We start from the raw sequence: 24,001 nt of genomic DNA on the forward strand, positions 1-24,001 counted from the left end.
TCAGGGGATGGAGTCATAATAGTCTGTGGTTTGCAATAATTTGTGGTCTGTGTGGCCCTTTTAAGAATCCTTGTGATAAAGTGCGTAACAAATAAACATGACTTAACTTTACTCGACTCATCTTAAGGTTTTTGAGTTTTCCTTGCCTTCATGACGGTTTTAGATCAGGGGATGGTGTTATAATAGTCTGTGGTTTACAATAATCTGTGGTCTGTGCAGCCCTTTGAGACTCTTTGTGATTAAGGGCCAAACAAATAAACATGACTTGACTTGACTTTACGACGGATGCTCGTATTTGTGGAAGGACACGGCAACGGAGCGTCGATTTGTCACAGACGCGAGATCATTTGTCGTTTTGAATATTCAGCGAGGGCGGAGGAGACTCTTGATTAGCTCCCCTTGTACCGTTTTAGGAAAACCTTGAAAGCGTCTTCACGGCGTCGTGCTGTTGCGTTCTGCATTCAGTCGTTGTTTGGGATCGCTGCTTGACATTCACCTGGAGTGCTCCGCTGCGCCACGGCAAGCGCCGTTTGCTCTGTGAACAAAATGCAGACACGGAATTGATGGCACTTTTTGGGACTTGATCCAAGTTTTCATTGTTATGTCCATTCCTTCGTATGACCCCTAGAACAGTGGTTCTCAACTGTTTGACTTGAGGAGCCACCATTCCACCCTAATGACAAGCATTCGACTTCTCAAATGTGTCCGATGAAAGGATTGTGTAGTCTCTCATCTCATCTCATTACCTGCACCGCTTATCCTCAGTAGGGTCGCGGGGGTGCTGGAGCCCATCCCAGCAATCATCAGGCAGTGGGCAGGGGACACCAGGGACAGACAACTCGCTCATTCACACCTAGGGACAATTTGGACCGGCCAATCCACCTGAAATGCATGTCATTGGAATGTCGGAGGAAACCCACGCAAGCACGGGGAGAACATACAAACTCCGCACAGGAAGTCCGGTAGCTGGATTTGAACCCACACAGGACGTTCCCAAGACCTTAGAACTGTGCTGCACATGCACTACCCACTGCGCCGCCGTGCTGCCCGGATTGTGTAGTGTTAGGAATTAATTATATTAAAATGTACCGTTTACCAAATTGTTCGAATTCGTTATCTGACTCCATTAACCAAACACAACCTATATTCACCTTACAATGCGCTCTCGTTTCTTGATGGAAACATAAACAAGAGACCGGCATTTTCACACGGGGGCAGATTTAATTTCTTAAACAATTTAACTAAGTGAACTCCATCGAATATGGCCGAATTAGTGTCGCTCGAGTCTCCGTCAAGCCTCCTCTCTCGATCTCCTTGCTTCTCCTCTCGGCCAACGTTTTTTCCGCAAGCTGGTGTGCCAGCTCCTCCCATGGGCGTGCCAGGAAAGCCCCCACGTGGCTCCAAACACCTCGGAGAAGAGCGTCCTGATGTCTGAAAAACTCATAACCGCAGAGCGCTTATCAAAACAACTTCTCCAAACAGTGCCTGCCGTCCTGCGTCAGAGTTCTGTTATCAACAGAACTAAACTAAACATTCCTCATTCGGATCAGCGAGACCTGAAGCTCACTCAGTGAAAATCTTCATTGCATTCAATAAATGTAACTTGTATTCAATTGTATAAAATCCCTTATAGTCAAATGTATAAAATCCTTCAGTGGAGAGGTGTTGTAAAAGGATAGTGGGATGTTTGGACGCGTTCTAAGGGATGGGCAGGGCACCTGTATGATGCGGCAGGGGTAAACCAGTGAAAGCTGTCGGGCCCTGCTGTTGAACAGAAGAGTGTGTTGTGTCACCCTGACACGGCCGCTTTCTCGTGTCCCCTTTCATCTGGAGGGACGAAAGAATGACCAACTTGAATGTCGAGGTGCTTAACCCTTTTGGGTGTTTGAGCATTTGGGTTGGCCATGGTCCAAAACATTTCGTGAGTGTTTTTTTCTACTTTATCCCTTTTTTATTTTCTTTGTTTTTGTATGTGTTTGTCTTGCTGTCTGTCTACCCTCTTGAGGGATATGACCAAGGTAGATAGATAATAGAATATTACGCGATCACTTCAAAAAGATCGATCTTAGGGGGTGGGGGGATTTCTTCTTCCGAGGGGGGCAGTGAGAGATAATAGAGAAGCACTGCTGTGCAGAGATGAATCACAGAAAAGAGGAGAGAAAGGCAGGCCGTTTTGTTGAGCGGCTACTTTCATTAGCATCACTTTTGCAGTCACTCAGAGGAAAGCCCATCCTCCAAGCTCCTTTTCCTTCCTTTTTACACCTTCTGCAATTCTTGCGGTGAGTCCACAGCCGGCTGCTCTTTTTTTCAATATTTTACGTTTGTGTGCAGTGACTGAATTCATAATTTGTGTCGAAGAAAAATACACAGTGACTGGCACCATGCCTGCTTAGCCTGTTGCCAAGGCCGGATAGAAGAGCAAAAACGTGGTCGGAGTCTGAAACAAGTCGAAAGCCAGGAGAGGAGAGTAGACGTGGTCGAGATAAAAAACGGATCGTTATTCGGGACGGGAGAACAGACGTGGTCGAGATCAAAACAGGTCGTAATTCGGGACGGGAGAGCAGACGTGGTCGAGATCAAAACCGGGCGTAGCGGGAGACAAACGGGAGCAAAAAACAGGACAGGCGAAAAAGGGCTTGCCGTGTAAAGACAGAGATTCACAGACAGACCAACAAAAGGGAACTGGCAGGACTACTAAGTGACCTTTCTTACCTACGCGACTACTCAACGTTGCCTCGATAGTTTCCATTTCTTAGTCAGCTCTTCAGATTGTTTTTGTCGCCATTTATTACCAAGCGCTTTTTGAAATGAGATATGCGTGGACGTTGCCTGAACCCCTTCCACAGTTTTATTCTACATATAGAAAGTAAAAACCCTTCTCCCCATCTCTGTTCAAAAGCAGTTTTTGAATGAGACCAGGAAGGGGATTATTTATTGCCTTGTACATGATTGGTTGTTTTATGTCACAACCAGAACGGAATCAGGACCCAATAACGTAATGTTTACCACAAGTTTTATTGAAAGAAAGAGGAAGGGCTGCGCCCACGATCCGGTGCTCGCTGGACGCGGAAAGCAAGTCGCTCTCGCAATTGGATTGTGATCCGAATACGGAAGTGGATCTTCCGTAGCGAGCGATGGCTGTGTCAGGGACGGAAAAACAGGTCGGTAGGGAGAGCAAAAACATGGTCGGGGTAGGAAACAAGTCGTAAGACAGGACGGGAGAGTAGACGTAGTCGGGATCAAAAACGGGTTGGAAGCCGACCACTTCTGCTCTAGAGGTGGTCGGGATCAAAAACAGGTCGTAGCCGGAGACAAACGGGGAGATCAGGAACGGGCAGGTGTAAAAACGAGTGCAAAAACGGGACAGTCAGGGTCCAAAAAGGCTTGCCTTGTATCAACAGAGGTCCGCAGATGGACTGACAACAGGAGAGTGACAGGACTGGGTTTAAATAGGGACAGGGAGCCAAATGAGCGGGTGATTCACATTGGTAACCATGACAGTCTTAAGGTGAACCAGATCGGTAAATTTTAATAAAATGATTTTCCAGAAAAGTGCATAGGTGTTATCTTTGTAACCGGCACGATGGATTATCCTTGTGGCTCTCTTTTGACATATCGATTGGGATTGTAGAATACACTTCTAAGTATGATTTATAAGCTATGAAATCTTCTTCCATTTTGCAAACGCTCTAGTCTAGGCATAGCCCAATATGTCATACAATCATTGTTTCCGATGTTTTTTTGCAAGATATATTGTCTGTTTTTCAACACTTTTCATTTTCTTTTCCAGCCACAATGAGCGAAAGGTGACGTGCAAGCACCCTGTATCAGGAGCTCCGTCCCAGGACAACTGCATCTTTGTCGTGAATGAACAGTAAGTCCCTTTTTAGGATTTCTAGTGATATTCATGGAAGTCATGAGGGTTACATTATTTTTGTGTTTTAGGGATCAGTTTTTACTCTGCACACTCTGGGAAAAAAATCCCACTTGTGAATGTTTCGACTTTAAGTCGTCAGAAATCAAACGATGACCTCACAAATTGTTGGAAACACAGTAAAGCTTTAGTGTAGTGTGGTATAAAGACTGATGAAGGGAATCTCCATGGAATTCAAAGGTTCACTTCAGAGTCCATCCGGATGAGGTGTTGGTGTTCATAATCCTATGTAACCTGAACAGTGGATTCTTGTTCTGTTTTGTTGTATGTGGTTTACAAATTTTAGGATATAAAAAATTGATACAGTTGTTAAAAACCTGGGAAGGATTTGAATTGGATTTATAATTATTGCTTTTTTGTCACTAAAAGGGACAGTGTGTATTTTTTAGCACCTTCGAGTGGTAAACGATGGAACTTGTGAAAGAAAAAACGTATCTATTTGAATAATAAGCAAACATACATGAACTATCTAAAAAAATTGTTTTTTTTAAAAATACTGGTAGGTTGAGAAATTATTCATTTTACATTACATGAACCACACCTAGAGGGAGCTGACAGATTTGTCCGACATCTTGCTGGTAACCAAATACCTCGTGAAAGGCAAATCATATTAAGAAAAAAGGTGCGGTTTGTTCACTTTGATTTTCCATAGTTTGAATTTTTCCTTTGTTTTAAAGCCCCGGTGTGTAATATTTGACCACTAGATGACACTGTTAGATAGATAGATAGATAGATAGATAGATACTTTGTTCATCCCCGAAGGGAAATTCACATTTCCAGCAGCATCCCTGAGCTGAGAACAATCGAAAATAACACGGGAGCTGCTGGAGTGGCTGCCATTCGTGACGGCGCCGGAAGAAAAGATTCAATTTGAATCATGTACAAACAAACAAACAAAATATTTATGTTTCAATAAGTGGAAAATGGGGGGAAAATAATTTCTCATACTGAAATAACCAGGTAAAACTAATTTTAAGTTACCTGAATGTTGTGCCATCTCACCTTTCCCACTCTCTCTCCTGCAGTTGACTTGCTGCTGCTCGCTCCTGAAACTAATACTTACCTCTTTGTGTATTGCCTGCATATGGCGACACCCTGGATTGTAGCCTACTGCCACACGTCAAAATCCAAATGGAGAAGCTCCTGCATTGGAGCGTGGTTTCATGTCGGTTTTAGATCAGGGGCTACTGTCATAATGGTCTGTAGTTTGCCATAATCTGTGTTATGTCTAATGCAAGCAGCAAGGTGGCAGCAAAACATGGCAGCGACTTCTAGGTAAGGATTTCACTATGTCAAAGTCAAGTCAAGTCATATTTATTTGTGACGCCCTTAATCACAAAGAGTCTCAAAGCGCTGCACAGATCAAAGATCATTGCAAACCACAGACTATTATGACACCATGCCCTGATCTAAAACCTACATGAGGGCGAGGAAAAACTCAAAAACCTCAGGATGAGTTAAGTCTAGTCCTGTTTATTTGTTTGGCCCTTAATCACAGGGAGTCTCAAAGAGACGCACAGACCACAGAATATTGCAAACTACAGACTATTTTGACACCATCCCCTGATCTGAAACCAACATGAGGGCAAGGAAAAACTCAAAAACTTCAACATGAGGAAATGTAAATTTCTCGAACTATATACTTTTTTGTTCATAAAAATTAACTTTAGTATGATAGTTCATGTATTTCTGCCAAGTATTCAAATGAATTCTTCTTTTTTCAATGAAAGTTTTTTTTACCACTAGGAGGCACTAAATACCACACACTGTCCATTTTAGAACTATCTCTCTTTGCACAACACTACACATCACTGCTACATCTAGTGGTCAGATAATACACACCGACCCTTTAAGGAATCTTGAGTACACTGTATCATTTGTTCATTCATTTTGTTATGTAGACATGATAACAGGGCAGCCATTTTCATTCCTGTTTATATGCTTTTATGTCATTTGTCATTGTTTTTTTATTTGCATTCTCTTCATTTTGTCATCTTGTCTCACTCCTGTTCTTTTAGTGCCAAATATGGAAAAGTTGTCCATCCTGACAAGCCCCTAGAGGCTGACACCAGGTAATAAACCCTCAAAATGACTCAACAACCTAATCATTTAAACGCCGCTTGCTCTCCGAATGCACTTCATCAAAGGGGGATTCAAAGTAATGATTAGATGTTGTTATTTAAAAAAAAGCAATTATTTGATTGCCTTTAGAGAATAATTAGAAGATTTCTTTGTCGTTAGCTCGCTTACTTACTTACTTTTGGAATTGTGTTCCGATAAGTTCAGCATCAACTCTAGTTTTGTGGGGACCAAAGAGGGTGATAGGGTTCGTACGGGTGCTTGAAATCCTTATATGATTGAATTAATTAATGTGTTCAAGTATTGAAAAGTGCTTGAATTTTGGCTTTTAAGTGCTTGAAAATTCGCATTGTTTCTCTACAATTCCTCTTAAAATGATGCCCACACTGCTCTCTGGTGGCTTTGCCAAGCCATTGCATTTCTTCTGGACTCATGATTAATGGCAGCTGGTATTGTGGACTAAAAATAGAAACATTTGGAAGGTGCGTAACTGACAGGACTTTGGCCGGGTCAGGGTGACTCCAACTATTTGCTTAACTGATAAGAATTTGGCTGGGTCAGGGCAACTCGAATCAAGCGCCGGGCTAGAGAAAAACAACACGTCATCGTTGACCGAACACAGTATAAATGCCACTGTCGCCCGGACAACGTGTCGTGTTCCAACACGACTGAATGTTTGGATGAAATGAACAACGTGTCTTCTCTCATTTCAACTATCTCTGCTCTTTTGTGTATGTTTTGGGGCGGGGCCAATATACGTCCTGCTCCGAAACTGGCATTGGTTTGTATGGCATTGTCCTATGAAGCTTCACGGACATATATTATGAGCCATGTAAAAAATGAAGGGAGCGTTTCCCAATAGTAAATTGTAACGGGAAGAACTTCCTCCAATTGAAATTGTAAACTACATATTACTATACCAACCCAACACCTACATGGGGAGAGATTTGTCTCAAAAACTTTTACACACGTATTTTCTCAAAATACTCAGGATCTAAAAATGGTATGCCTTGATAAATGCACACGCCCTAAAAAAATTGCATATTTAATTCACAGATGTACTTGATGTTAGGACCAGAAGGGAAACAGAACCCACTTGCGTGACGTTTACCACAAGTTTTATTGAAAGAGAAAGGAAGGGCAGCGCGCACGATCCGGTGTTCGCTGGGCGCGGGGAGCAAGTCGCTCTCTTACTCGGATTATGATCCGAACACGGAAGGGGATCTTCCGTTGTGAGCGATGGCTGTGTCAGGGGCGGAAAACTGGTGGGTAGCCGGTACTGGGAGAGCAAGACGTGATCGGGGTCGGAAACGAGTCGTAAGCCAGAACGGAAGAGTAGACGTAGTCGGGAACTAAACAGGTCAGAGCCGCAGACAAACGGAGAAAAAGACCCAATAAAAGAGACCATCATTATTTACCTGGCAGCACACTTTAATCCTCAATCAGCCATCTCTATGTGTTTCAAAGATTTCAACCACGCGTAACATTTAATAATTTGATACTCTAAAGCAGTGGTTCTCAACGTGTCTGATTTCAGGAGCCTCCATCACACCCTAAATGGCAAGCCGAAACCCAGATCAGAAAAAATGTCCGCTTCTGAAATTGCGCCATTTAAAGCAGATATAGTGCAAAATATTCACCTTTTTCCGCAAAACGAAAAGTACTTTGAACACTGTATGTTCTGGCAAATAATCGAAAACAAGCCACCCCCTAAAATTGCTTTAAAATAGTCACATACAAAAAGAAAAAGAAATGGAACCAACAAAATCACAATAACATGAGATGTATTCCCTCTCAAGAAGAGATTGAGCAAGGCAACATCGCCAACTAATGTTAAGGATTGTAATTGACTCTGTTTTCTTCTCCTTCTTAGCATTATTTTGCCACAAGAAATATAAGCCACCAACTAAAACTGCTCTAAAAATAGCCACATACAAAAAGAAAAAGAAATGGAACCAACAAAATCACAATAACATGAGATGTGTTCCTCTCAAGAAGAGATTGAGCCAGGCATCATCGCCAACTAATGTTAAGGAGTGTAATTGACTCTGTTTTCTTCTCCTTCTTAGCATTATTTTGCCACAAGAAATATTAGCCACCAACTAAAACTGCTCTAAAAATAGCCACATACATAAAGAAAAAGAAATGGAACCAACAAAATCACAATAACATGAGTTGTGTTCCCTCTCAAAAAGAGATTGAGCAAGGCAACATCGCCAACTAATGTTAAGGAGTGTAATTTACTCTGTTTTCTTCTCCTTAGCATTATTTTGCCACAACAAATATAAGCCACCAACTAAAACTGCTCTAAAAATAGCCACATACATAAAGAAAAAGAAACGGAACCAACAAAATCACAATAACATGAGATGTGTTCGCTCTCAAGAAGAGATTGAGCCAGGCATCATCACCCACTAATGTTAAGGAGTGTAATTGACTCTGTTTTCTTCTCCTTCTTAGCATTATTTTGCCACAAGAAATATTAGCCACCAACTAAAACTGCTCTAAAAATAGCCACATACATAAAGAAAAAGAAATGGAACCAACAAAATCACAATAACATGAGTTGTGTTCCCTCTCAAAAAGAGATTGAGCAAGACAACATCGCCAACTAATGTTAAGGAGTGTAATTTTCTCTGTTTTCTTCTCCTTCTTAGCATTATTTTGCCACAAGAAATATAAGCCACCAACTAAAACTGCTCTAAAAATATCCACATACAAAAATAAAAAGAAATGGAACCAACAAAATCACAATAAAATGAGTTGTGTTCCCTCTCATAAAGAGATTGAGCCAGGCATCATAGCCAACTAATGTTAATTGACTCTCTGTTTTCTTCTCCTCCTTAGCATTATTTTGCCACAAGAAAGGCCCCCGACCCCCTGAAAACGGGTCCCTTTTTTGGCTCCCAACCCACTAGTTAAGAAACCCTGTTCTAAAACTATGATTTTCGTTGATAACGGCAGGTTACAAAGTTGGTTGCGAAAGATAACGATTTAGATGAGAACAAAGTCAAGATAAGACATTATTGTGTTGACGCATGTTCTTGTTCCCATCTGTATGCTCTAGACTGGTCTGTTTTTAAAATTAGCCTCATCGTTATCGCTCGATTATTTTTTTCTGTAAAATCCCGCTCGCTTGAGGCACCGTTGTTATTTTGTTGCGTAAATCTTTCAAGACTTTGTTCTCCGAGACATTTTTTGTCATTTCGAACGGAATAAACAAGTTGTCGGGCCTCGGTAGCATAGAAAACCAGCCGGTTATAGGAATTAGCCGCTAAAAGGAGAGGTTGCTATGTTGCTTAGAGCTAGTTTGGGTAGAGCAGAGGTTGGGAACCTTTTAGACCCAAAGAGCCATGACTACTAAAATATATTGATTTTTTTTTTGTATTTGACCACACCATATCTCATCTCATCTCATTAACCGTACCGCTTATCCTCATTAGGGTCGCGGGGGGGCTGGAGCCCATCCCAGCCATCTCCGGGCAGTGGGCAGGGGACACCCTGAACTGGTTGCCGGCCAATCGCAGGGCACACAGGGACAGACAACTCATTCGCTCATTCACACCTAGGGACAATTTGGACCGGCCAATCCACCTGAAATGCATGTCTTTGGAATGTGGGAGGAAACCGGAGTGCCCGGAGGAAACCCACGCAAGCACGGGGAGAACATACAAACTCCGCACAGGAAGTCTGGAGCTGGATTTGAACCCACGACAGGTTCCCATGACATGAACTGTGCCGCACAAGCGCTAACCACTGCGCCGCCGTGCTGCCCACCACACCATATATTTTTAGAAAAGAAAATCCAACAAAACCACCAAACCCACTTTCCAGACAATGCAAACTATGCCAGAGCCTGTGTCCCATATCTATTTTAATACACCACTTCAAATAAGTCTCCCTCCTGCAGTTACTTAAGAGTGTTGAGGTTTAGACTCATTTCTGTCCTAAATAATGGTTTCATCACAAGGTGCATGACATCTTTTCCTGGTTGTAGGCTACAGTCACTGTTTGAGTGGCTGCAAAGTTAGCACTGATTAGAAGTGTATGTAATAGACTGCAATATAAAATACATTTGTACAAAAAAAAAAAAAAATCACCAGATGATGGCAGTAGCTCTTTGGCCGCTTTGCCCTTGGCTTTTTTGAGAATTTTAGCCTGGGTCATTTCCGATATGGCGATATGTAAATTCAAAAAGGAAAGTTGACTGTGAGGCCGATATGGCAATATCCATCCATCCCTCCATCCATTATCTGCACCGCTTATCCTCAGTAGGGTCACGGGGGTGCTGGAGCCCATCCCAGCCATCTTCAGGCAGTGGGCAGGGGACACCTTGAACTGGTTGCCAGCCAGTCGCTGGGCACACAGGGACAGACAATTCGCTCGCTCATTCACACCTAGGGACAATTTGGACCGGCCAATTAACCTGACATTTATGTTTTTGGAATGTGGGGAGGAAACCGGAGTGCCCTGAGGAAATCCACGCAAGCACGGGGAGAACATGCAAACTCCACACAGGAAGGTTGGTAGCTGGACTTGAACCCATGACCTCAGAACTGTGCCGCACACGCGCTAACCACTGCGCCGCCGTGCTACAGAAATAGCGATATGTAAATAAAAAAAGGAAAGTTGACTGTGAGGGCCGCCTCTTCCAGGACAAGTGGAAATTGGAGGGTTTTTTTCATCTAAATCCTAAACAACTGCGTCTGCCTAATTTGCCACTCTTTTCAAAGAATACTAAATCAAGAGGCACTGCCAGACTAGAAAGAGTTAACTGGGAACGAACTCTGTGTAAAGGTGAAGCAACTGGAAGCTTTTTTAAAGGCAACTCTGAAAAGTACGACGACTCATCGTGAAAGAAAACATTGTTGCAAAGTATTAGGGATTGATAATCAGAATATTTAACAGAACAACAAAATAAATCTACTTATAACATTCATTGCACGTACATGAAATCGCTGTTTTCCATTTACTCCTCTTCATTCATGCAATGTTTGTGTTGCTTCGTCTGCTCCAAGCCACGTGAACTCCTCTTTCCACCATGCTTTTAATGTACGTTTACACTTTGTAGCGTCATCAAGTTTGTTAGCTTCTTTTGAATCGTCCTTATGGGGCTGAGGTTTTGGCTTGATTCCAAACCACTTATCGATTTTCGATGCGTTCTCTGTGCGTCTACTTTGAAAAATGAAATCCAAATGCGCGACCTTAAGTTATTCGATGCAGGCTTCTGATTGGCTGCCGAGTATGCAAATTGCCAAACGAACCGAAATTTCCAAACCGAATGAGGATTTCAAAATCAAACATTTGATGTGAAAAAAAACTTTCAGTTTTATTGATTTTGTTTTACTTTTTTCTTGAAAAAGTTTTCGGCCACCCGGGCGGGGACGTTGTGTAAGTTGTACGCCCCGGGTGTCCGGGCAGACGTTATTTCAGACACTGACTCAAGAATTAAGTAACAATTAAGTCTGAAATTTGAATTTGAATGTACCTAGTATAATAGGAGTTCAGTACTTTATCTCTTTTTTAATAAAAGTGACGTAAATGTGGCCACTATCTCAAACTCTTCTTTTCATTTTGTATCTCTGAGACTCATTAAAATGTATATTGGGACAGACATTAAGTGAACCATGTTATTATAGGCTTTACCTATTCAATCTCAGCTGAAAATGGTACCCAGGCACATTCATTGTGATTCTAATGTACTCTTTTGTATTATTTGTATCACAGTTTTGCATCTTTGATCGTGTTTTTGTATCAGCGATTCGGGGAAAGCGTCCCCAAAATCGGTCTTACGATAGGATGAGACTTAGCACCGATTTTGTCAATCGGATGATGGGTGCATGAAGAATTGGGTAAAACGGTGTGAGATAATTATGCGTTCATTCTAAAATCTTAGGTAGATAGATAAATAGATACTTTATTCATCCCTGTAGGGAAATTCATACTTCCAGCAGTATCCTTGTGTGAATAATTAACAGATTAACAGGATGGCCTCGGGGTGCTGTGTTGTAGTCTAGCAACAGGGGAGTGGGTGACGTCACACGCTAGTCCAAAAGTTCGACGTCCCTGCAGCAGATGGAAATCTTTGTGCCCAGGGTTACACCACCTTGTGTTCACGTAGATAGCGAGTCAGCCTCCTTTTTCGCTTCCCGCAGGCTTTTGTGTGTCTGTCTGTCCTAACAGTGCTGAAGCTGTGTAGCTCCACGTTAGCGTCTGTAAAACACAGCAAACTGCACTCCTTGTACGCTTTGATGGTTTTCACCAGCACAGCCAGTTCGTCGGTCTTATTTGGTAGAGAGTTCACATTTCCCATGATTACGGACAGTACCGAAGGCTTATAACGCCTCTAGCCGCTTAGCTAGCTCCGGCTCTGCATCCACGATAGGGCCCCCTCATCACGCGGCACGAGAATTTTGTGTAAGGGATAGATTTTTATTTTATTTTTTGGTGCTTAAAAGGTCTGGGCAGTGCTCAGAGAGAACATTGGTTAAATGCGCCACTTATGTCATTCTCTGTGTTTCTCACCTTGTGGCAGGCCAGCTCCAAAGACGGAACAGGAGAACAGTGGCAGTAAAATCGATCGTCCCATGAGCACCATGAGCGAAGCGTCCAACTACACCGGTGGCTCGGACAACAGTAACTTCACCAGCAGCCCTGCCACCACTTTGACTCACTCCTCTTCATTCACTCGGGTAAATAGACTACGATGTGGTTAGTAAGGCCGCGACTCACGACTATTGAACAAAAGTACCATAACTACTCTCCATCCATCCATTCGGCCATCTCCGTCTGTCCCTCACCCCCTCATACACCCCCCTCCGGAGAAAAACAAAGAGTGCAACAAGGACAATACAAACATCTTCTTTGTTCCTTTATCTTCTTTGTTTTCTTCTATCCTCACTGTAAAATGTGATACTGGAGTGCCACGTCCAATTTTGTTGTCACAATATGTTCAACCCATTTTCTAACAATGACAATAAAGGTATATTCTATTCTATTCTAGAGTTAGCAGATAGCAAGGCTAGCATTACCATAGGAAGCTAGCTGAAATCTGACTGTAAGAAGATATGACTATTTTAGCCCATCAGTGGTATCCCTGCGGTCCAGCTTAATGAGGCTTTTCCTTTCTCGTGTGTTGTCCTGGTTACAGCTGCTTGTCAGTACTACTTCCTCTTCCTTTTATCACCTTTTGGGTGTGGTGATTGAAATTTCCTGGGTTTTAGGGAGTGTAACATCCTTGGCTTCTTTCAAAGTGACAACTTATTCCTACAGAGTAAACTTGACATTCCAGTAGGGTTCTTACGGGTGCTTAAAATCCTCGAAAATGCTTGGATTTAGAATGTGGTGTTTTCAAGGATTGAAAAGCGCTTGATTTTTGGGGTGAGCTGCTTGTGAATGCTTGAAATTGTTGCACTGTGTCTCATGAAGTCTGTTTGAAATGAAACTGACACTGCTCTCTGGTAGAATCACTTTAATCAAGACAAGTCATGTTTATTTCTTTGGCCCTTAATCACCAGGGTTGGGTAGGGTTACTTTTACTGGATTACTTTCAATTACTTTTGGATTACTCCAATACCAAATATGCTAATAAAAGACAAAAGCAACTAAATATGAATAAAATGATGACTCACAACACGTGGTAAGCTTTCTCTCCTGGCTTTGATTTCCGGCAAAACGAACATAAAATGCCACAGAAACAAAATGAAAATAAATCCAAACAGCTTGCCAACATCGTTTTTGCCGTTCCGTGTATTCCGTTACTCCCCAAGCCTGCACAAAATTTAGTGGTTTTATTCATATTTAGTGTTTTTTGTCTTTTATTAGCATATTTGGTATTGGAGTAATCCAAAAGTAATTAAAAGTAATCCAGTTAAAGTAACCCTACCCAACCCTGTTAATCACAAAGACTCTCAAAGGGCTGCACAGACCACAGATTATTGCAAACCACAGACTATTATGACACCATCCCCTGATCTAAAACCTACATGAGGGCAAATAATACTCAGATATTGTCAACATAAAATATAGGTTATTCATATGCTATAGAATAGACGTGTGTTTTAAGCTTGGATTTAAACATTTCCACTGAGGTTGCAGATCGAATCTCAGGGGGAAGAGCATTCCACACAAGAGCATTCTTAAAAAGTATTGAATTGAACTTGCCTTCAGCTGTAGGAACCCTGAAATCAGCTCAATACAGGTCTAAATTGTGACGCAATTGTTATGCAGAATTTGAAGCAGCCTGATTTTGCACTTTGCTAGTTATGCACAGCTCTTTAGATAGATAGATAGATAGATAGATAGATACTTGATTCATCCCCGTAGGGAAATTCACACTTGTGTTGAAAAATGAAATAATACAATAAAAGATATAGAATACAAAAATACCCAATATAAACTGTTGATAGAGTATTTAAATAGTGCCACGGAAAATACACACTATAATAAGAATAGGGTAATATGCAAATGTGGGTTTAATGTGGGCTTTTACTCCCCCGGGTGGAGTTAAAGAGCCTCATGGCATGAGGAAGAAATGATCTCCTCAGTCTGTCTGTGGAACAAGACTGTGACATCAGTCTGTCGCTGAAGCTTTAGAACTAAGTTGACTGTGTTCGTTTTCAATGGCTGGAAACGTTATCTTCTTTTCGATGTATAAAACCATTTCTGATAGGGGTTTTGGAGGACATGGCCGATCTTTAACGTTCCATTTGTGAAAAGTGTTTCTGCAAAGGACTTCATGCGGTTTGTTGGAAAAAACGCTGATGCACGAGCAGCAGTCGTCTGTTCTATAAATGTGCTGATGAAATTCAAATCAGAGTCTTGAGGCAGTTATGAATAATGGTTCCTGGTTGAAAAACTAGCAGGAAAAAAATATTCTATCTCACATTCCGTCATTATGTATTCATGATTCATTCATGAGTCATTATTTATCCTTTAAACATGCGTAGGTCAGTGAACATCTGGAGAAGAAAAACGAGATCCCGTTTTGGACAAACTTTATAAATAATCTATTTGCTTCTAAATTCGTTTGTAGCCTTTGTGACAGGAAAAAGAAATCAGCTGAAATAATGCACGCCAGCAGTTAACAGGTCTTCTCTTTTTGCACGAGTGAGCACAATCTTGTTTTGAAAATTCTGCATTATTTACACACTTGGTAGTTGTATCCAAAGTAGGCTTAAACGTATTTGCTCAAAAGTGCGTATTTCTCATCAGATTGTATCCTGTTTCTTTGTTTAAAAATGTTGGTACCGTCCCAGGGGCAGATGGAGTTTCTTTTCTCCTGTTTCTTTGTCCGACCCGATGTGACTTCAAAAAAGTACAGGGCCCAGAAAGAGGGCAATCGTCGAGACGAAAGCAATCTTCCTCCAGCTGCAGCTAAAAAGTCAAAAAAGTCTTTGCCTGAATTTCCTCCTACGATTAGTCAATATTTTATTAGCTCTCCCACAGCACCCCTGCAGTGAAAGCGGCTCCAAATCAGGACGAAAGAGCACTCCACCTGGACTCATCTGACGTGAGGAAGACCCTGAGAAGGGTCAACACAAGGAAGGCTCCAGGCCCGGACAACATTCCGGGGCGGGTACTTAGGGAGTGCGCCGATCAGCTGGCTTGTGTACTAACAGACATTTTCAACACCTCGCTAGACCAAGCCAAAGTACCATCATGCTTCAAATTTGCCAACATCATCCCAGTGCCAAAGAAAACCCAGATCTTATCACTCAACGATTACCGGCCCGTTGCACTGACTCCTATCATAATGAAGTGCTTCGAGAGACTGGTTAAAGAGCACATCACCTCCAGTCTCCCCTCTTCATTCGACCCCTTTCAGTTTGCCTACAGGACAAACCGCTCCACCAGGGATGCCATCTCCTCTGCGCTTCACCTGAGCCTGACACACCTAGAGGAGAAGAACACCCATGTGCGGATGCTGTTCCTGGACTTCAGTTCAGCATTCAACACCATCATCCCACAACATCTGGTAGACAAAATGGGGCTTCTGGGTTTCAACACCCCCCTGCGGAACTGGCTGCTGGACTTCCTCTGTGACAGACCCCAATCTGTGCGGATAGGTCAGAACAGTTCAGATGTCATCTACCTCAGCACGGGCTCCCCCCAAGGCTGCGTCCTAAGCCCCTTGCTGTTCACCTTGATGACACACGACTGCGCCCCTAGGTCCGCCACAAACCACATCGTGAAGTATGCTGACGACACAACGGTGGTGGGCCTCATCAGGGATGACAACGACCTGGCCTACAGAGAGGAAGTGGAGCAGATGGTGGGCTGGTGCAAGGACAACAGCCTGGTCCTGAATGTTGACAAGACTAAAGAGATCATTGTCGACTTTAGGAAAAACCAGCCCAACCATGCCCCACTTTGCATCAACAACAAGGCTGTGGAGGTTGTCAGCAGTATCAAGTTCCTAGGGGTGCACATCACAAACAAACTCACCTGGTCCGTGAACACTGCATCTCTGGTTAAGAGGGCACAGCAGCGCCTGTACTTCCTGCGGAAGATGAGGAGAGCCCACCTGCCCCCACCATCCCTCATCACATTCTACAGGGGCACCATAGAGAGTATCCTGACCAGCTGTATCTCTGTGTGGTGTGGAGGCTGCAGCGCTACCGACTGGGGTAGTGTGAGGAGGGTAACGAGGACAGCGGAGAAAATAATCGGGACTACACTTCCCTCCATTCAGGACATTGGCCAGAAGCGCTGCTTATCCCATGCTAAGAACATTACCGGGGACCCCTCTCACCCCCATCATGGACTATTCACTCTGCTAGCCTCTGGGAAGAGGTACTGCAGTGTGCGGTGCAGGACCACCAGGCTCCGCAATAGTCTAGTCCCCCTGGCCATTAGACTGTTAAATGGTCAATCTAACATATAGTTAACTTAAATCTAAACGGCTGCTAATTTGACTTTTGCACTAGTGGCAGTTTTTTTTATAGCTTGCCACTCCTTGCACATTTGATCTCTGCACTATTGTTACTTACAGTGTTATTACTTACAGTGTTATTGTTTACAATATAATGGTACTGTGTACCTGACTTGTTAACCTGACTGCCCATCTTGCACATCTGGTTAGCGTCTCTTCTTGCACTATCGGCACTATGGTAAATAACACAATACAGCTTTATTTATACCTGTACACTGAAGGACACTGAGGGAAACTGTGGGAGTCAGATCCATCGACATTTCGTTCTGTATACACGTGTACTAGAATGACAATAAAGTAGATCTGAATCTGAATCTGAATCTGAATATAAATGGTCGCTTTAGACCCAACATTGTATCAGTAAAAGCACATTGCCGGCAGTGAACACTTTATAGTCATTAATGAAAGACTTGAGTGGCTTGTTTACTAGTGTAGTAAAGCCGTTTTGAATACCAAAGACTAATTCCTCACGCGTTTTACTTGGCCAATGAAAGAAAAATCGGAATAATCGGAAATGATTGCTTAGATACCCCTAATCAGGAGAAACCTGCATTGCAGACTTTAAAATCGATGCTCCCTTTTCAGGCGAGAACAAAGAATCTGATTCATTTTATTTTATTTTAAAAAACGCATCTATGGGGTGCTTTTTATAATTATAGTGCCCCAAAAAATTCTTAGCAGGAAATATTGCTCATTTTGGGGAGTGTTTTTACTATTTTTGGATTTCTTTAAAATGAGCAATAGGGTAAGTAGCTATTTTTTCATAGTAGGGACTTGTTTTCTACCTACATTTAAAAAAAGAATACTTATGATTAGGTCTGAAGATACATTTTTACATAGTTTAGAAAACAGGGTGCAAAAAATATAGTGAAAAAAGGGGGAGGGTAAAATCTTAAAGGGACACAATGTAATTGTCACGTCCAGAACAAAGGGTAGACCCAATTGCGTAGCGTCTCTTTTTCTCTTCGAACACGGAAGTGGATCTTCCGTAGCGAGCGATGGGGGTGTCAAGAACGGAAAAACAGGTCGGTAGCCGGGACTGGGAGAGCAAGGCGTGGTCGGGGTCGGAAACGAGTTGTAAGCCAGGAAAGGCGAGTAGACGTTTTCGGGGACAAAAAGAGGTCGTAAGCCGGAACGGGAGAGCAGACGTGGTCAGAATCAAAACCGGTCAAAGCCCGAGACAGACGGGAGCAAAAACAGGACAGGTGGGAGTCAGGGTCGAAAAAAGGCTTGCCTAGTATACACCGAGGTTCGCAGACGGACTGACAACAGGGGACAGACAGGAGCAGGTTCAAATAGTGACAGGGAGCAAATTTGAACTCGCGGCGGTTGGTAACAAATGAGGAGGCACAGCTGAGTCACATCAGTAATCATGACATTAATATCTGACCACTAGATGCCGCTGTATTGTGTCGTGCAACCAAAAAAAGAACAAGAAAAAAACCATGGAAACTCAGAGTCACCAAAAAGTATAATTTGTTGTTATTTTTTTGCCCAACCTTTCAGAAAGTTTTTTTTTTTTTTGAGGGTATAAGCCTTATGTTATGTAGAATAAATACAACATTTTTGACATAGTTCCTATATTCTTATTATTATTTTAATCAAATCAAAATTGTTTGGGTTTTAATTTTTTTTTTCTTTTACCACCCAGTGGCGCTAAATAATACACAAGGTAATTGTCCCTTTGAAATCCCATTTTCTGCCGTCGGCTGTTAAGTCTTAAATGCAATTAAGTTGCATTGCTGTTCTGATAAAATAAACATCGAATGACAGTGCGTGCTTTGCATACCGTTTTTATGATAAAAGTGTTTTTCTCTTTGCATTTCTATATTTCCAGCCCTCCAGATCTTCCAAGAAAGTTCACAATTTTGGTAAGAGGTCCAACTCCATCAAGCGAAACACAAATGCCCCTGTGGTCAAAAGCAACTGGCTTTACAAGCAGGTAAGGTAGAGCACTTGAAATCTTTAAATCAGCAGGAGTCAATATTGATGGTTTTTCTTCTGAATTTTCACTCTAAAGGATAGTACGGGCATGAAGCTATGGAAGAAGAGGTGGTTTGTTCTGTCAGACATGTGCCTTTTCTACTACCGAGGTAAGCTCCTCCCAAATATCCATTTTTATTGTTGATTGTCAACTTTACTGTAAAGTGTGCTATATGTAGGGTTCATACGGATGCTTGAAATCCTTGAAAACGACATTAGTATTCAAGCATATTTCAAAAGTGCTTCATTTTTGGGTGAAGTGCTTGTAAATGCTCGACTTCTCAACAAGTTTGCTTAAATCAGGGGTGTCAAACTCGTTTTATCTCACGGGGGCCGAACTAATAAGTTTAAGAGAAAGGGAGAAAAAGACAGAAAGGGAGGGAGGGAAAGAGAGCGATAAACAGATAGAGAGATCAAGGTAGACAGAGTAACAGTGAGAGAAAAAGAGAGAGCAGAATAGAGATATGAATGGAGAAGAAGGGGGAAATTAATATAGAGAGAAAAATAAAGTGAAAAAAAGAGAGCTAAAAAGAATAAGAGAAGTGAAATGACAGAAAGAAAAAGAGTCAGCAGGAGAAAAAGAGACAAAGTGAGGTGAGAGCGAGAGAGAGAGAGAGAGAGAGAGACAGAGAGAGGTCTCTGGTGGCTTGACCTGACCATTGCAGTTCTTATTCCTTCATGATTATGAATCCGAGACATATTTTCGCGCTCGGGTTACGACTTCCGCATGACTGAAGAATGCTCTTGTCTAAAGGAAACAGCACTCACTTTATCAAGTTGTCTCTTTGTCATGAATACTGATTGGAATCGGCTGTGCCCACTCATTTGGCGCCAACTGCTGCGGGCTCTGATTGGCTCCCTGTCCCCAGTTATACCCAGTCCTGTCAATCCCCTGTTGTCAGTCCGTCTGCGAACCTGAGTTAATACAAGGCTAGCCTTTTTTTACCCTGACTCTCGCCTGTCCCGTTTTTGCTCCCGTTTGTCTCCGGCTACGACCCGTTTTGATCCCGACCACATCTGCTCTACCGTCCCGACTTACAACCCATTTTTGATCCTGACCACGTCTGCTCTCCCGTCCCGGCTTCCGACCCGTTTCTGACCGCGACCACGTTTTTGCTCTCCTGTCCTGGCTATCGACCTGTTTTTCCATTCCTGACACCGCCGTTGCCCGCTACAGAAGATCCACTTCAGTATTCGGAACACAATCCGATCGCGAGAGCGACTTGCTTCCCGTGTCCAGCGAGCATTGGATCGCAGGCCCTTCCTCTTTCTTTCAATAAAATTGTGAGAAAACGTTACGCGATTGGGTCTATCCTGTGTGCTGGTTATGATACTCTTAAAAGCACAGCATGTTTTTAAGCAAGGAAATACGCACAGTAGGCTGAAAATTAACATTGTGTTGATTTTTGAATGTTTTTATTGAAATGTTTTAGCAAAAAATCATATGAAATTTGATTAAAAACGTATACCTAGCATGATATACAGTGTAATGATAAAAACCTAGAACATTTAACTATATACAGTGAAATATTGATGATTTTCTGTTATCTTTTCAATATAATTTGTTGTAGATGAAAAAGAAGACAGCATCCTCGGTAGTATCCTGCTCCCTAGCTTCCACATCTCCATGTTGTCAGTGGATGACCACATTAGCAGAAAATACGCCTTTAAGGTAAAAAAAAAAAAAAAAAAGAAATTGACAGATGACTGATGATTATTTTGACACTGTAACACTTTTCCTTTAGGCCCTGATACAATTTGATTGAATTGTCTTTGTTATTGATAATATCGTGACCATTGTTTGCAACAAGATGAAACATGTCACACTAGGGCAGGGGTCAGCAACATTTTCGATGTGGAGTGCCACTTTCAAATTTCCTTGTAAATCAGTGTGCCACACCAAGATCAATGACTCATACAACATTTTTTTTTATATCCGAAAGAGCTGTCATTTTACAGCAACAAGGCAGAAGGCTACTTGAAAATAAGTGCAACAGAAATAACAGCTGATTTGGTCGCAGATGTAAATGGTTTTCTGTGCTTTGCTATGCAGTGAGCAATGTGATAACTTGCTTCAGTGGTGGTGTTTTTAGCAGTGACAAAGGTTTTTAGGGTTTGTGTTTGTTGGCCGTACCTGGACACAGTGCGTGTTGATGTCTACGGCTTGAATTAGTGTTTCGTCTCGTAATGACGTTTAAGTCAAGTCAAGTCATTTTTATTTGTATAGCCCTTAATCACAAAGAGTCTCAAAGGGCTGCACAGGTTATTGCACAGACTATTATGACACCATCCCCTGATCTGAAACCAACATGAGGGCAAGGAAAAACTCAAAGTCTCAACATGAGGAAAATGAAGAAACCTTGAGAAGGGACCGCACATGTGGTAATCCCCCTTTCAGGATGACCAGGCTGCAATGGATGTTGCAATAACAAATAATACACAGATATTGTCAACAAAAAATATAGGTTATTCATATGCTTTGGAGTAGAAGTGTGTTTAAGATTTTCAAGTGACAGATCACTAAATCAGGAAAGATTTAACACATGATGCGCGAGGCACAACGCTCTCGAGGCATAATGCACGAACAGCACAGTCATTTTTTTGCACAAGCCTGCAGTCGTCAGTCAAAGAACGAGATATTTACCGCTCAAGGAGCTGTCATTATTCATTCATTTATCGTGCGCCAGTGTTTTGGTGGCTAAGTCAAAACACGGATTTTTTCCTCTTCTGCGGGTCGCTGTGTAGACTGAAGGATTTTATACATTTGACTATGAAATATTTTATACGATTGAATACAAGTTACATTTATTGAGTGCAATGAAGATTTTCACCGAGTAGGCTTAAGTTCAATGACTGGTTACGCTGATCCGAGTGCAGAATATTTTGTCTAGTTCTGTTGATAACAGGACTCTCGGAGTACGGCAGGCATTGTTTGGAGGAGTTGTTTTGGTTGGTCCAGACATCAGGACGCTCTTCTCCGAGATGGTGGAGCCCACATGGGGACTTCCCTGGCACGCCCATGGAAGGAGCCGGCCCACCAGCTTGCGGAAAACGTGGGCAGGGAACGAGAGAGAGTAGGCTTGACAGAGACTTGAGCGACACTAATTCGGCTAATTCGGCCATATTCAATGGAGTTCACTTAGTTAAATTGTTGAAGAAATTAAATCTGCCCCCGTGTGGAAATGCCGGTCTCTTTTCCATCAAGAAACGAGCGCGAATTGTTCGGCGAATGTTGGTTGTGTTTGGTTAAGGGAGTCAGATAACTAATTTGAACAATTTGGTAAACGGGTTATTTTGATATTTAATTCCTAACAAGGCTCGCACACGGAGCAGAAGAGGAGCGGCGCTACCGTAAAGCCTCTAAACAACACGGCAACTGAAAATGTCTAAATTTCAGGTAAAAATGCTCATTAAAAAAAAAAATCATTATTATTTTGCAGTGCCATAGGTTGCCAACCCCTGCTCTAGGGTAAACATGTAAAAAAAGACTTAAAAGATAGAAATAAGCAGTGAGAGTTCAAGTATTTGGTGTGGTAGTTGTTGTAAGCTTGATCAGGATCATTTAGAGATGTGAAGTGGATCATAAGAAGATCATCTTTTTGATCCTCTTTCTGTTTTCTCTGTAGGCAACTCACCCCAATATGAGGACCTACTATTTCTGCACCGAGACCGCCAAAGAAATGGAGTGCTGGATGAGAGTTATGACGGACGCCGCCCTTGTCCACAGTGGACCCATCAGAAACTCTTCACTTAAATGCCCTCAGATAGAAATGTCAGTTTCCATTTTGTGTAGATATTTTCTAAATCCTGGAACAAACATTCCAATAAGGTTGCTTAATACGACATTTTCTAGTCCGATATTGATTTGAAACGAGACATTGAAGCATAAAAGTGGTTTACATCTTTAAAAAAATGTCTCTAGATATTTTTCCCTCATTTGAATTTAATTTCTATCAATCATTTCTCTAATTTGTAGTTGTTGTTCCGTATTCAGACAGGACCCACTTGCGTTGCGTTTCTCACCAGTTTTATTGGAAGAAAGGGAAAGGGTTGCGCCCGCAATCCGGTGATTGCTGGACGCGGGAAGCAGGTCGCTCTGAAAGCGAGCGATGGCATGTCGGGAATGGAAAACGGGTCAGTAGCCAAGACAGGAGAGCAGAAACATGGTCGGGGTCCGAAGCGAGTCGAAAGCCAGGAAAGAAGAGCAGACGTGGTCTGGGACAAAAAGAGGTCGAAAGCCGGGACGGGAGAGCAGACATGGTCAGGAACAAAAACGGGTCGAAGCCGGGTGACAGACAGGAGCAAGAGAACGGGACAGGTGGGAGTCGGGGTCGAAAAAGGCTTGCCTAGTGTTAACTGAGGTTCCCAGACATCTTATCAGTCTTTTATTGTAATACGGCTATCAATACAAACACCTGATATCATTTCTAGCCTTCCTAATATTTATATATTCCCAAATACTACAAATGGACCCAAACGGCAATTGTTTTTGTAGAACCCTCAAAACTGCCTACTTCATTCCCCCATTTGTGACTTTTTTTTACTCCCTTTCTGATCAAGGTACAAAAAAAACCTCGTAACGAGTTATCATTTCTCTAATTTGTAGTTTTTGATTGCTGCGAGATCCAATTCCTTAGAAAAGGTCGGTATCGTCGACTAAAGTCATATTTGGTATCAGTACTCGCCGATCCCTAATGATGATGACAATGATGAAAATAATAATGGGAATAGATTCACTTCATATAAATAGAAGAAAAGTAATGAATGATAACTTGACTCTTGAATAATTAGAGATAACATTGGACCAACCGGTCATAAATCGGAGGCAATGGGGCAACCTACTGTCAGGATTGCATTTAGTTACTGTAGTATAGTGATGGATTGCTGTGCCGGCTGGCTGCCAAAATGATCGTACACCCTGCCGGGCTGCTACGTTTTTCGGTGCCAGGCTTTGAATTACCAATAATAAGCATCTTGCTGGGCAGCACGGCGGCGCAGTGGTTAGCGCTTGTGCGGCACAGTTCATGTCATGGGAACCTGTCGTGGGTTCAAATCCAGCTCCAGACTTCCTG

General features: G+C 42.3%; 1 protein-coding gene across 7 annotated transcripts in view; it reads left to right on the plus strand.

Annotated features, from left to right (window-relative positions):
* Positions 1 to 24,001, plus strand: part of LOC148356276 (pleckstrin homology domain-containing family A member 5-like) — a 145,664-nt gene that overhangs the window by 55,053 nt on the left and 66,610 nt on the right. For 6 of the 7 annotated variants that reach the window (XM_088346691.1, XM_088346696.1, XM_088346694.1 and 3 more), the window contains exons 4-10: positions 3,791 to 3,874; positions 5,953 to 6,006; positions 12,549 to 12,705; positions 18,784 to 18,888; positions 18,967 to 19,039; positions 20,501 to 20,601; positions 22,556 to 22,701. In XM_088346691.1, the coding sequence (XP_088202817.1) occupies positions 3,791 to 3,874; positions 5,953 to 6,006; positions 12,549 to 12,705; positions 18,784 to 18,888; positions 18,967 to 19,039; positions 20,501 to 20,601; positions 22,556 to 22,701 (720 nt within the window). The remainder of the gene's footprint in view (positions 1 to 3,790; positions 3,875 to 5,952; positions 6,007 to 12,548; positions 12,706 to 18,783; positions 18,889 to 18,966; positions 19,040 to 20,500; positions 20,602 to 22,555; positions 22,702 to 24,001) is intronic. The other variant, XM_088346692.1, reaches the window with a different exon arrangement.

This window comes from Urocampus carinirostris, chromosome 11 (genome assembly GCF_059441175.1).
Source record: "Urocampus carinirostris isolate Australia breed hairy pipefish chromosome 11, RoL_Ucar_1.0, whole genome shotgun sequence".
Lineage (NCBI taxonomy): Eukaryota > Metazoa > Chordata > Actinopteri > Syngnathiformes > Syngnathidae > Urocampus > Urocampus carinirostris.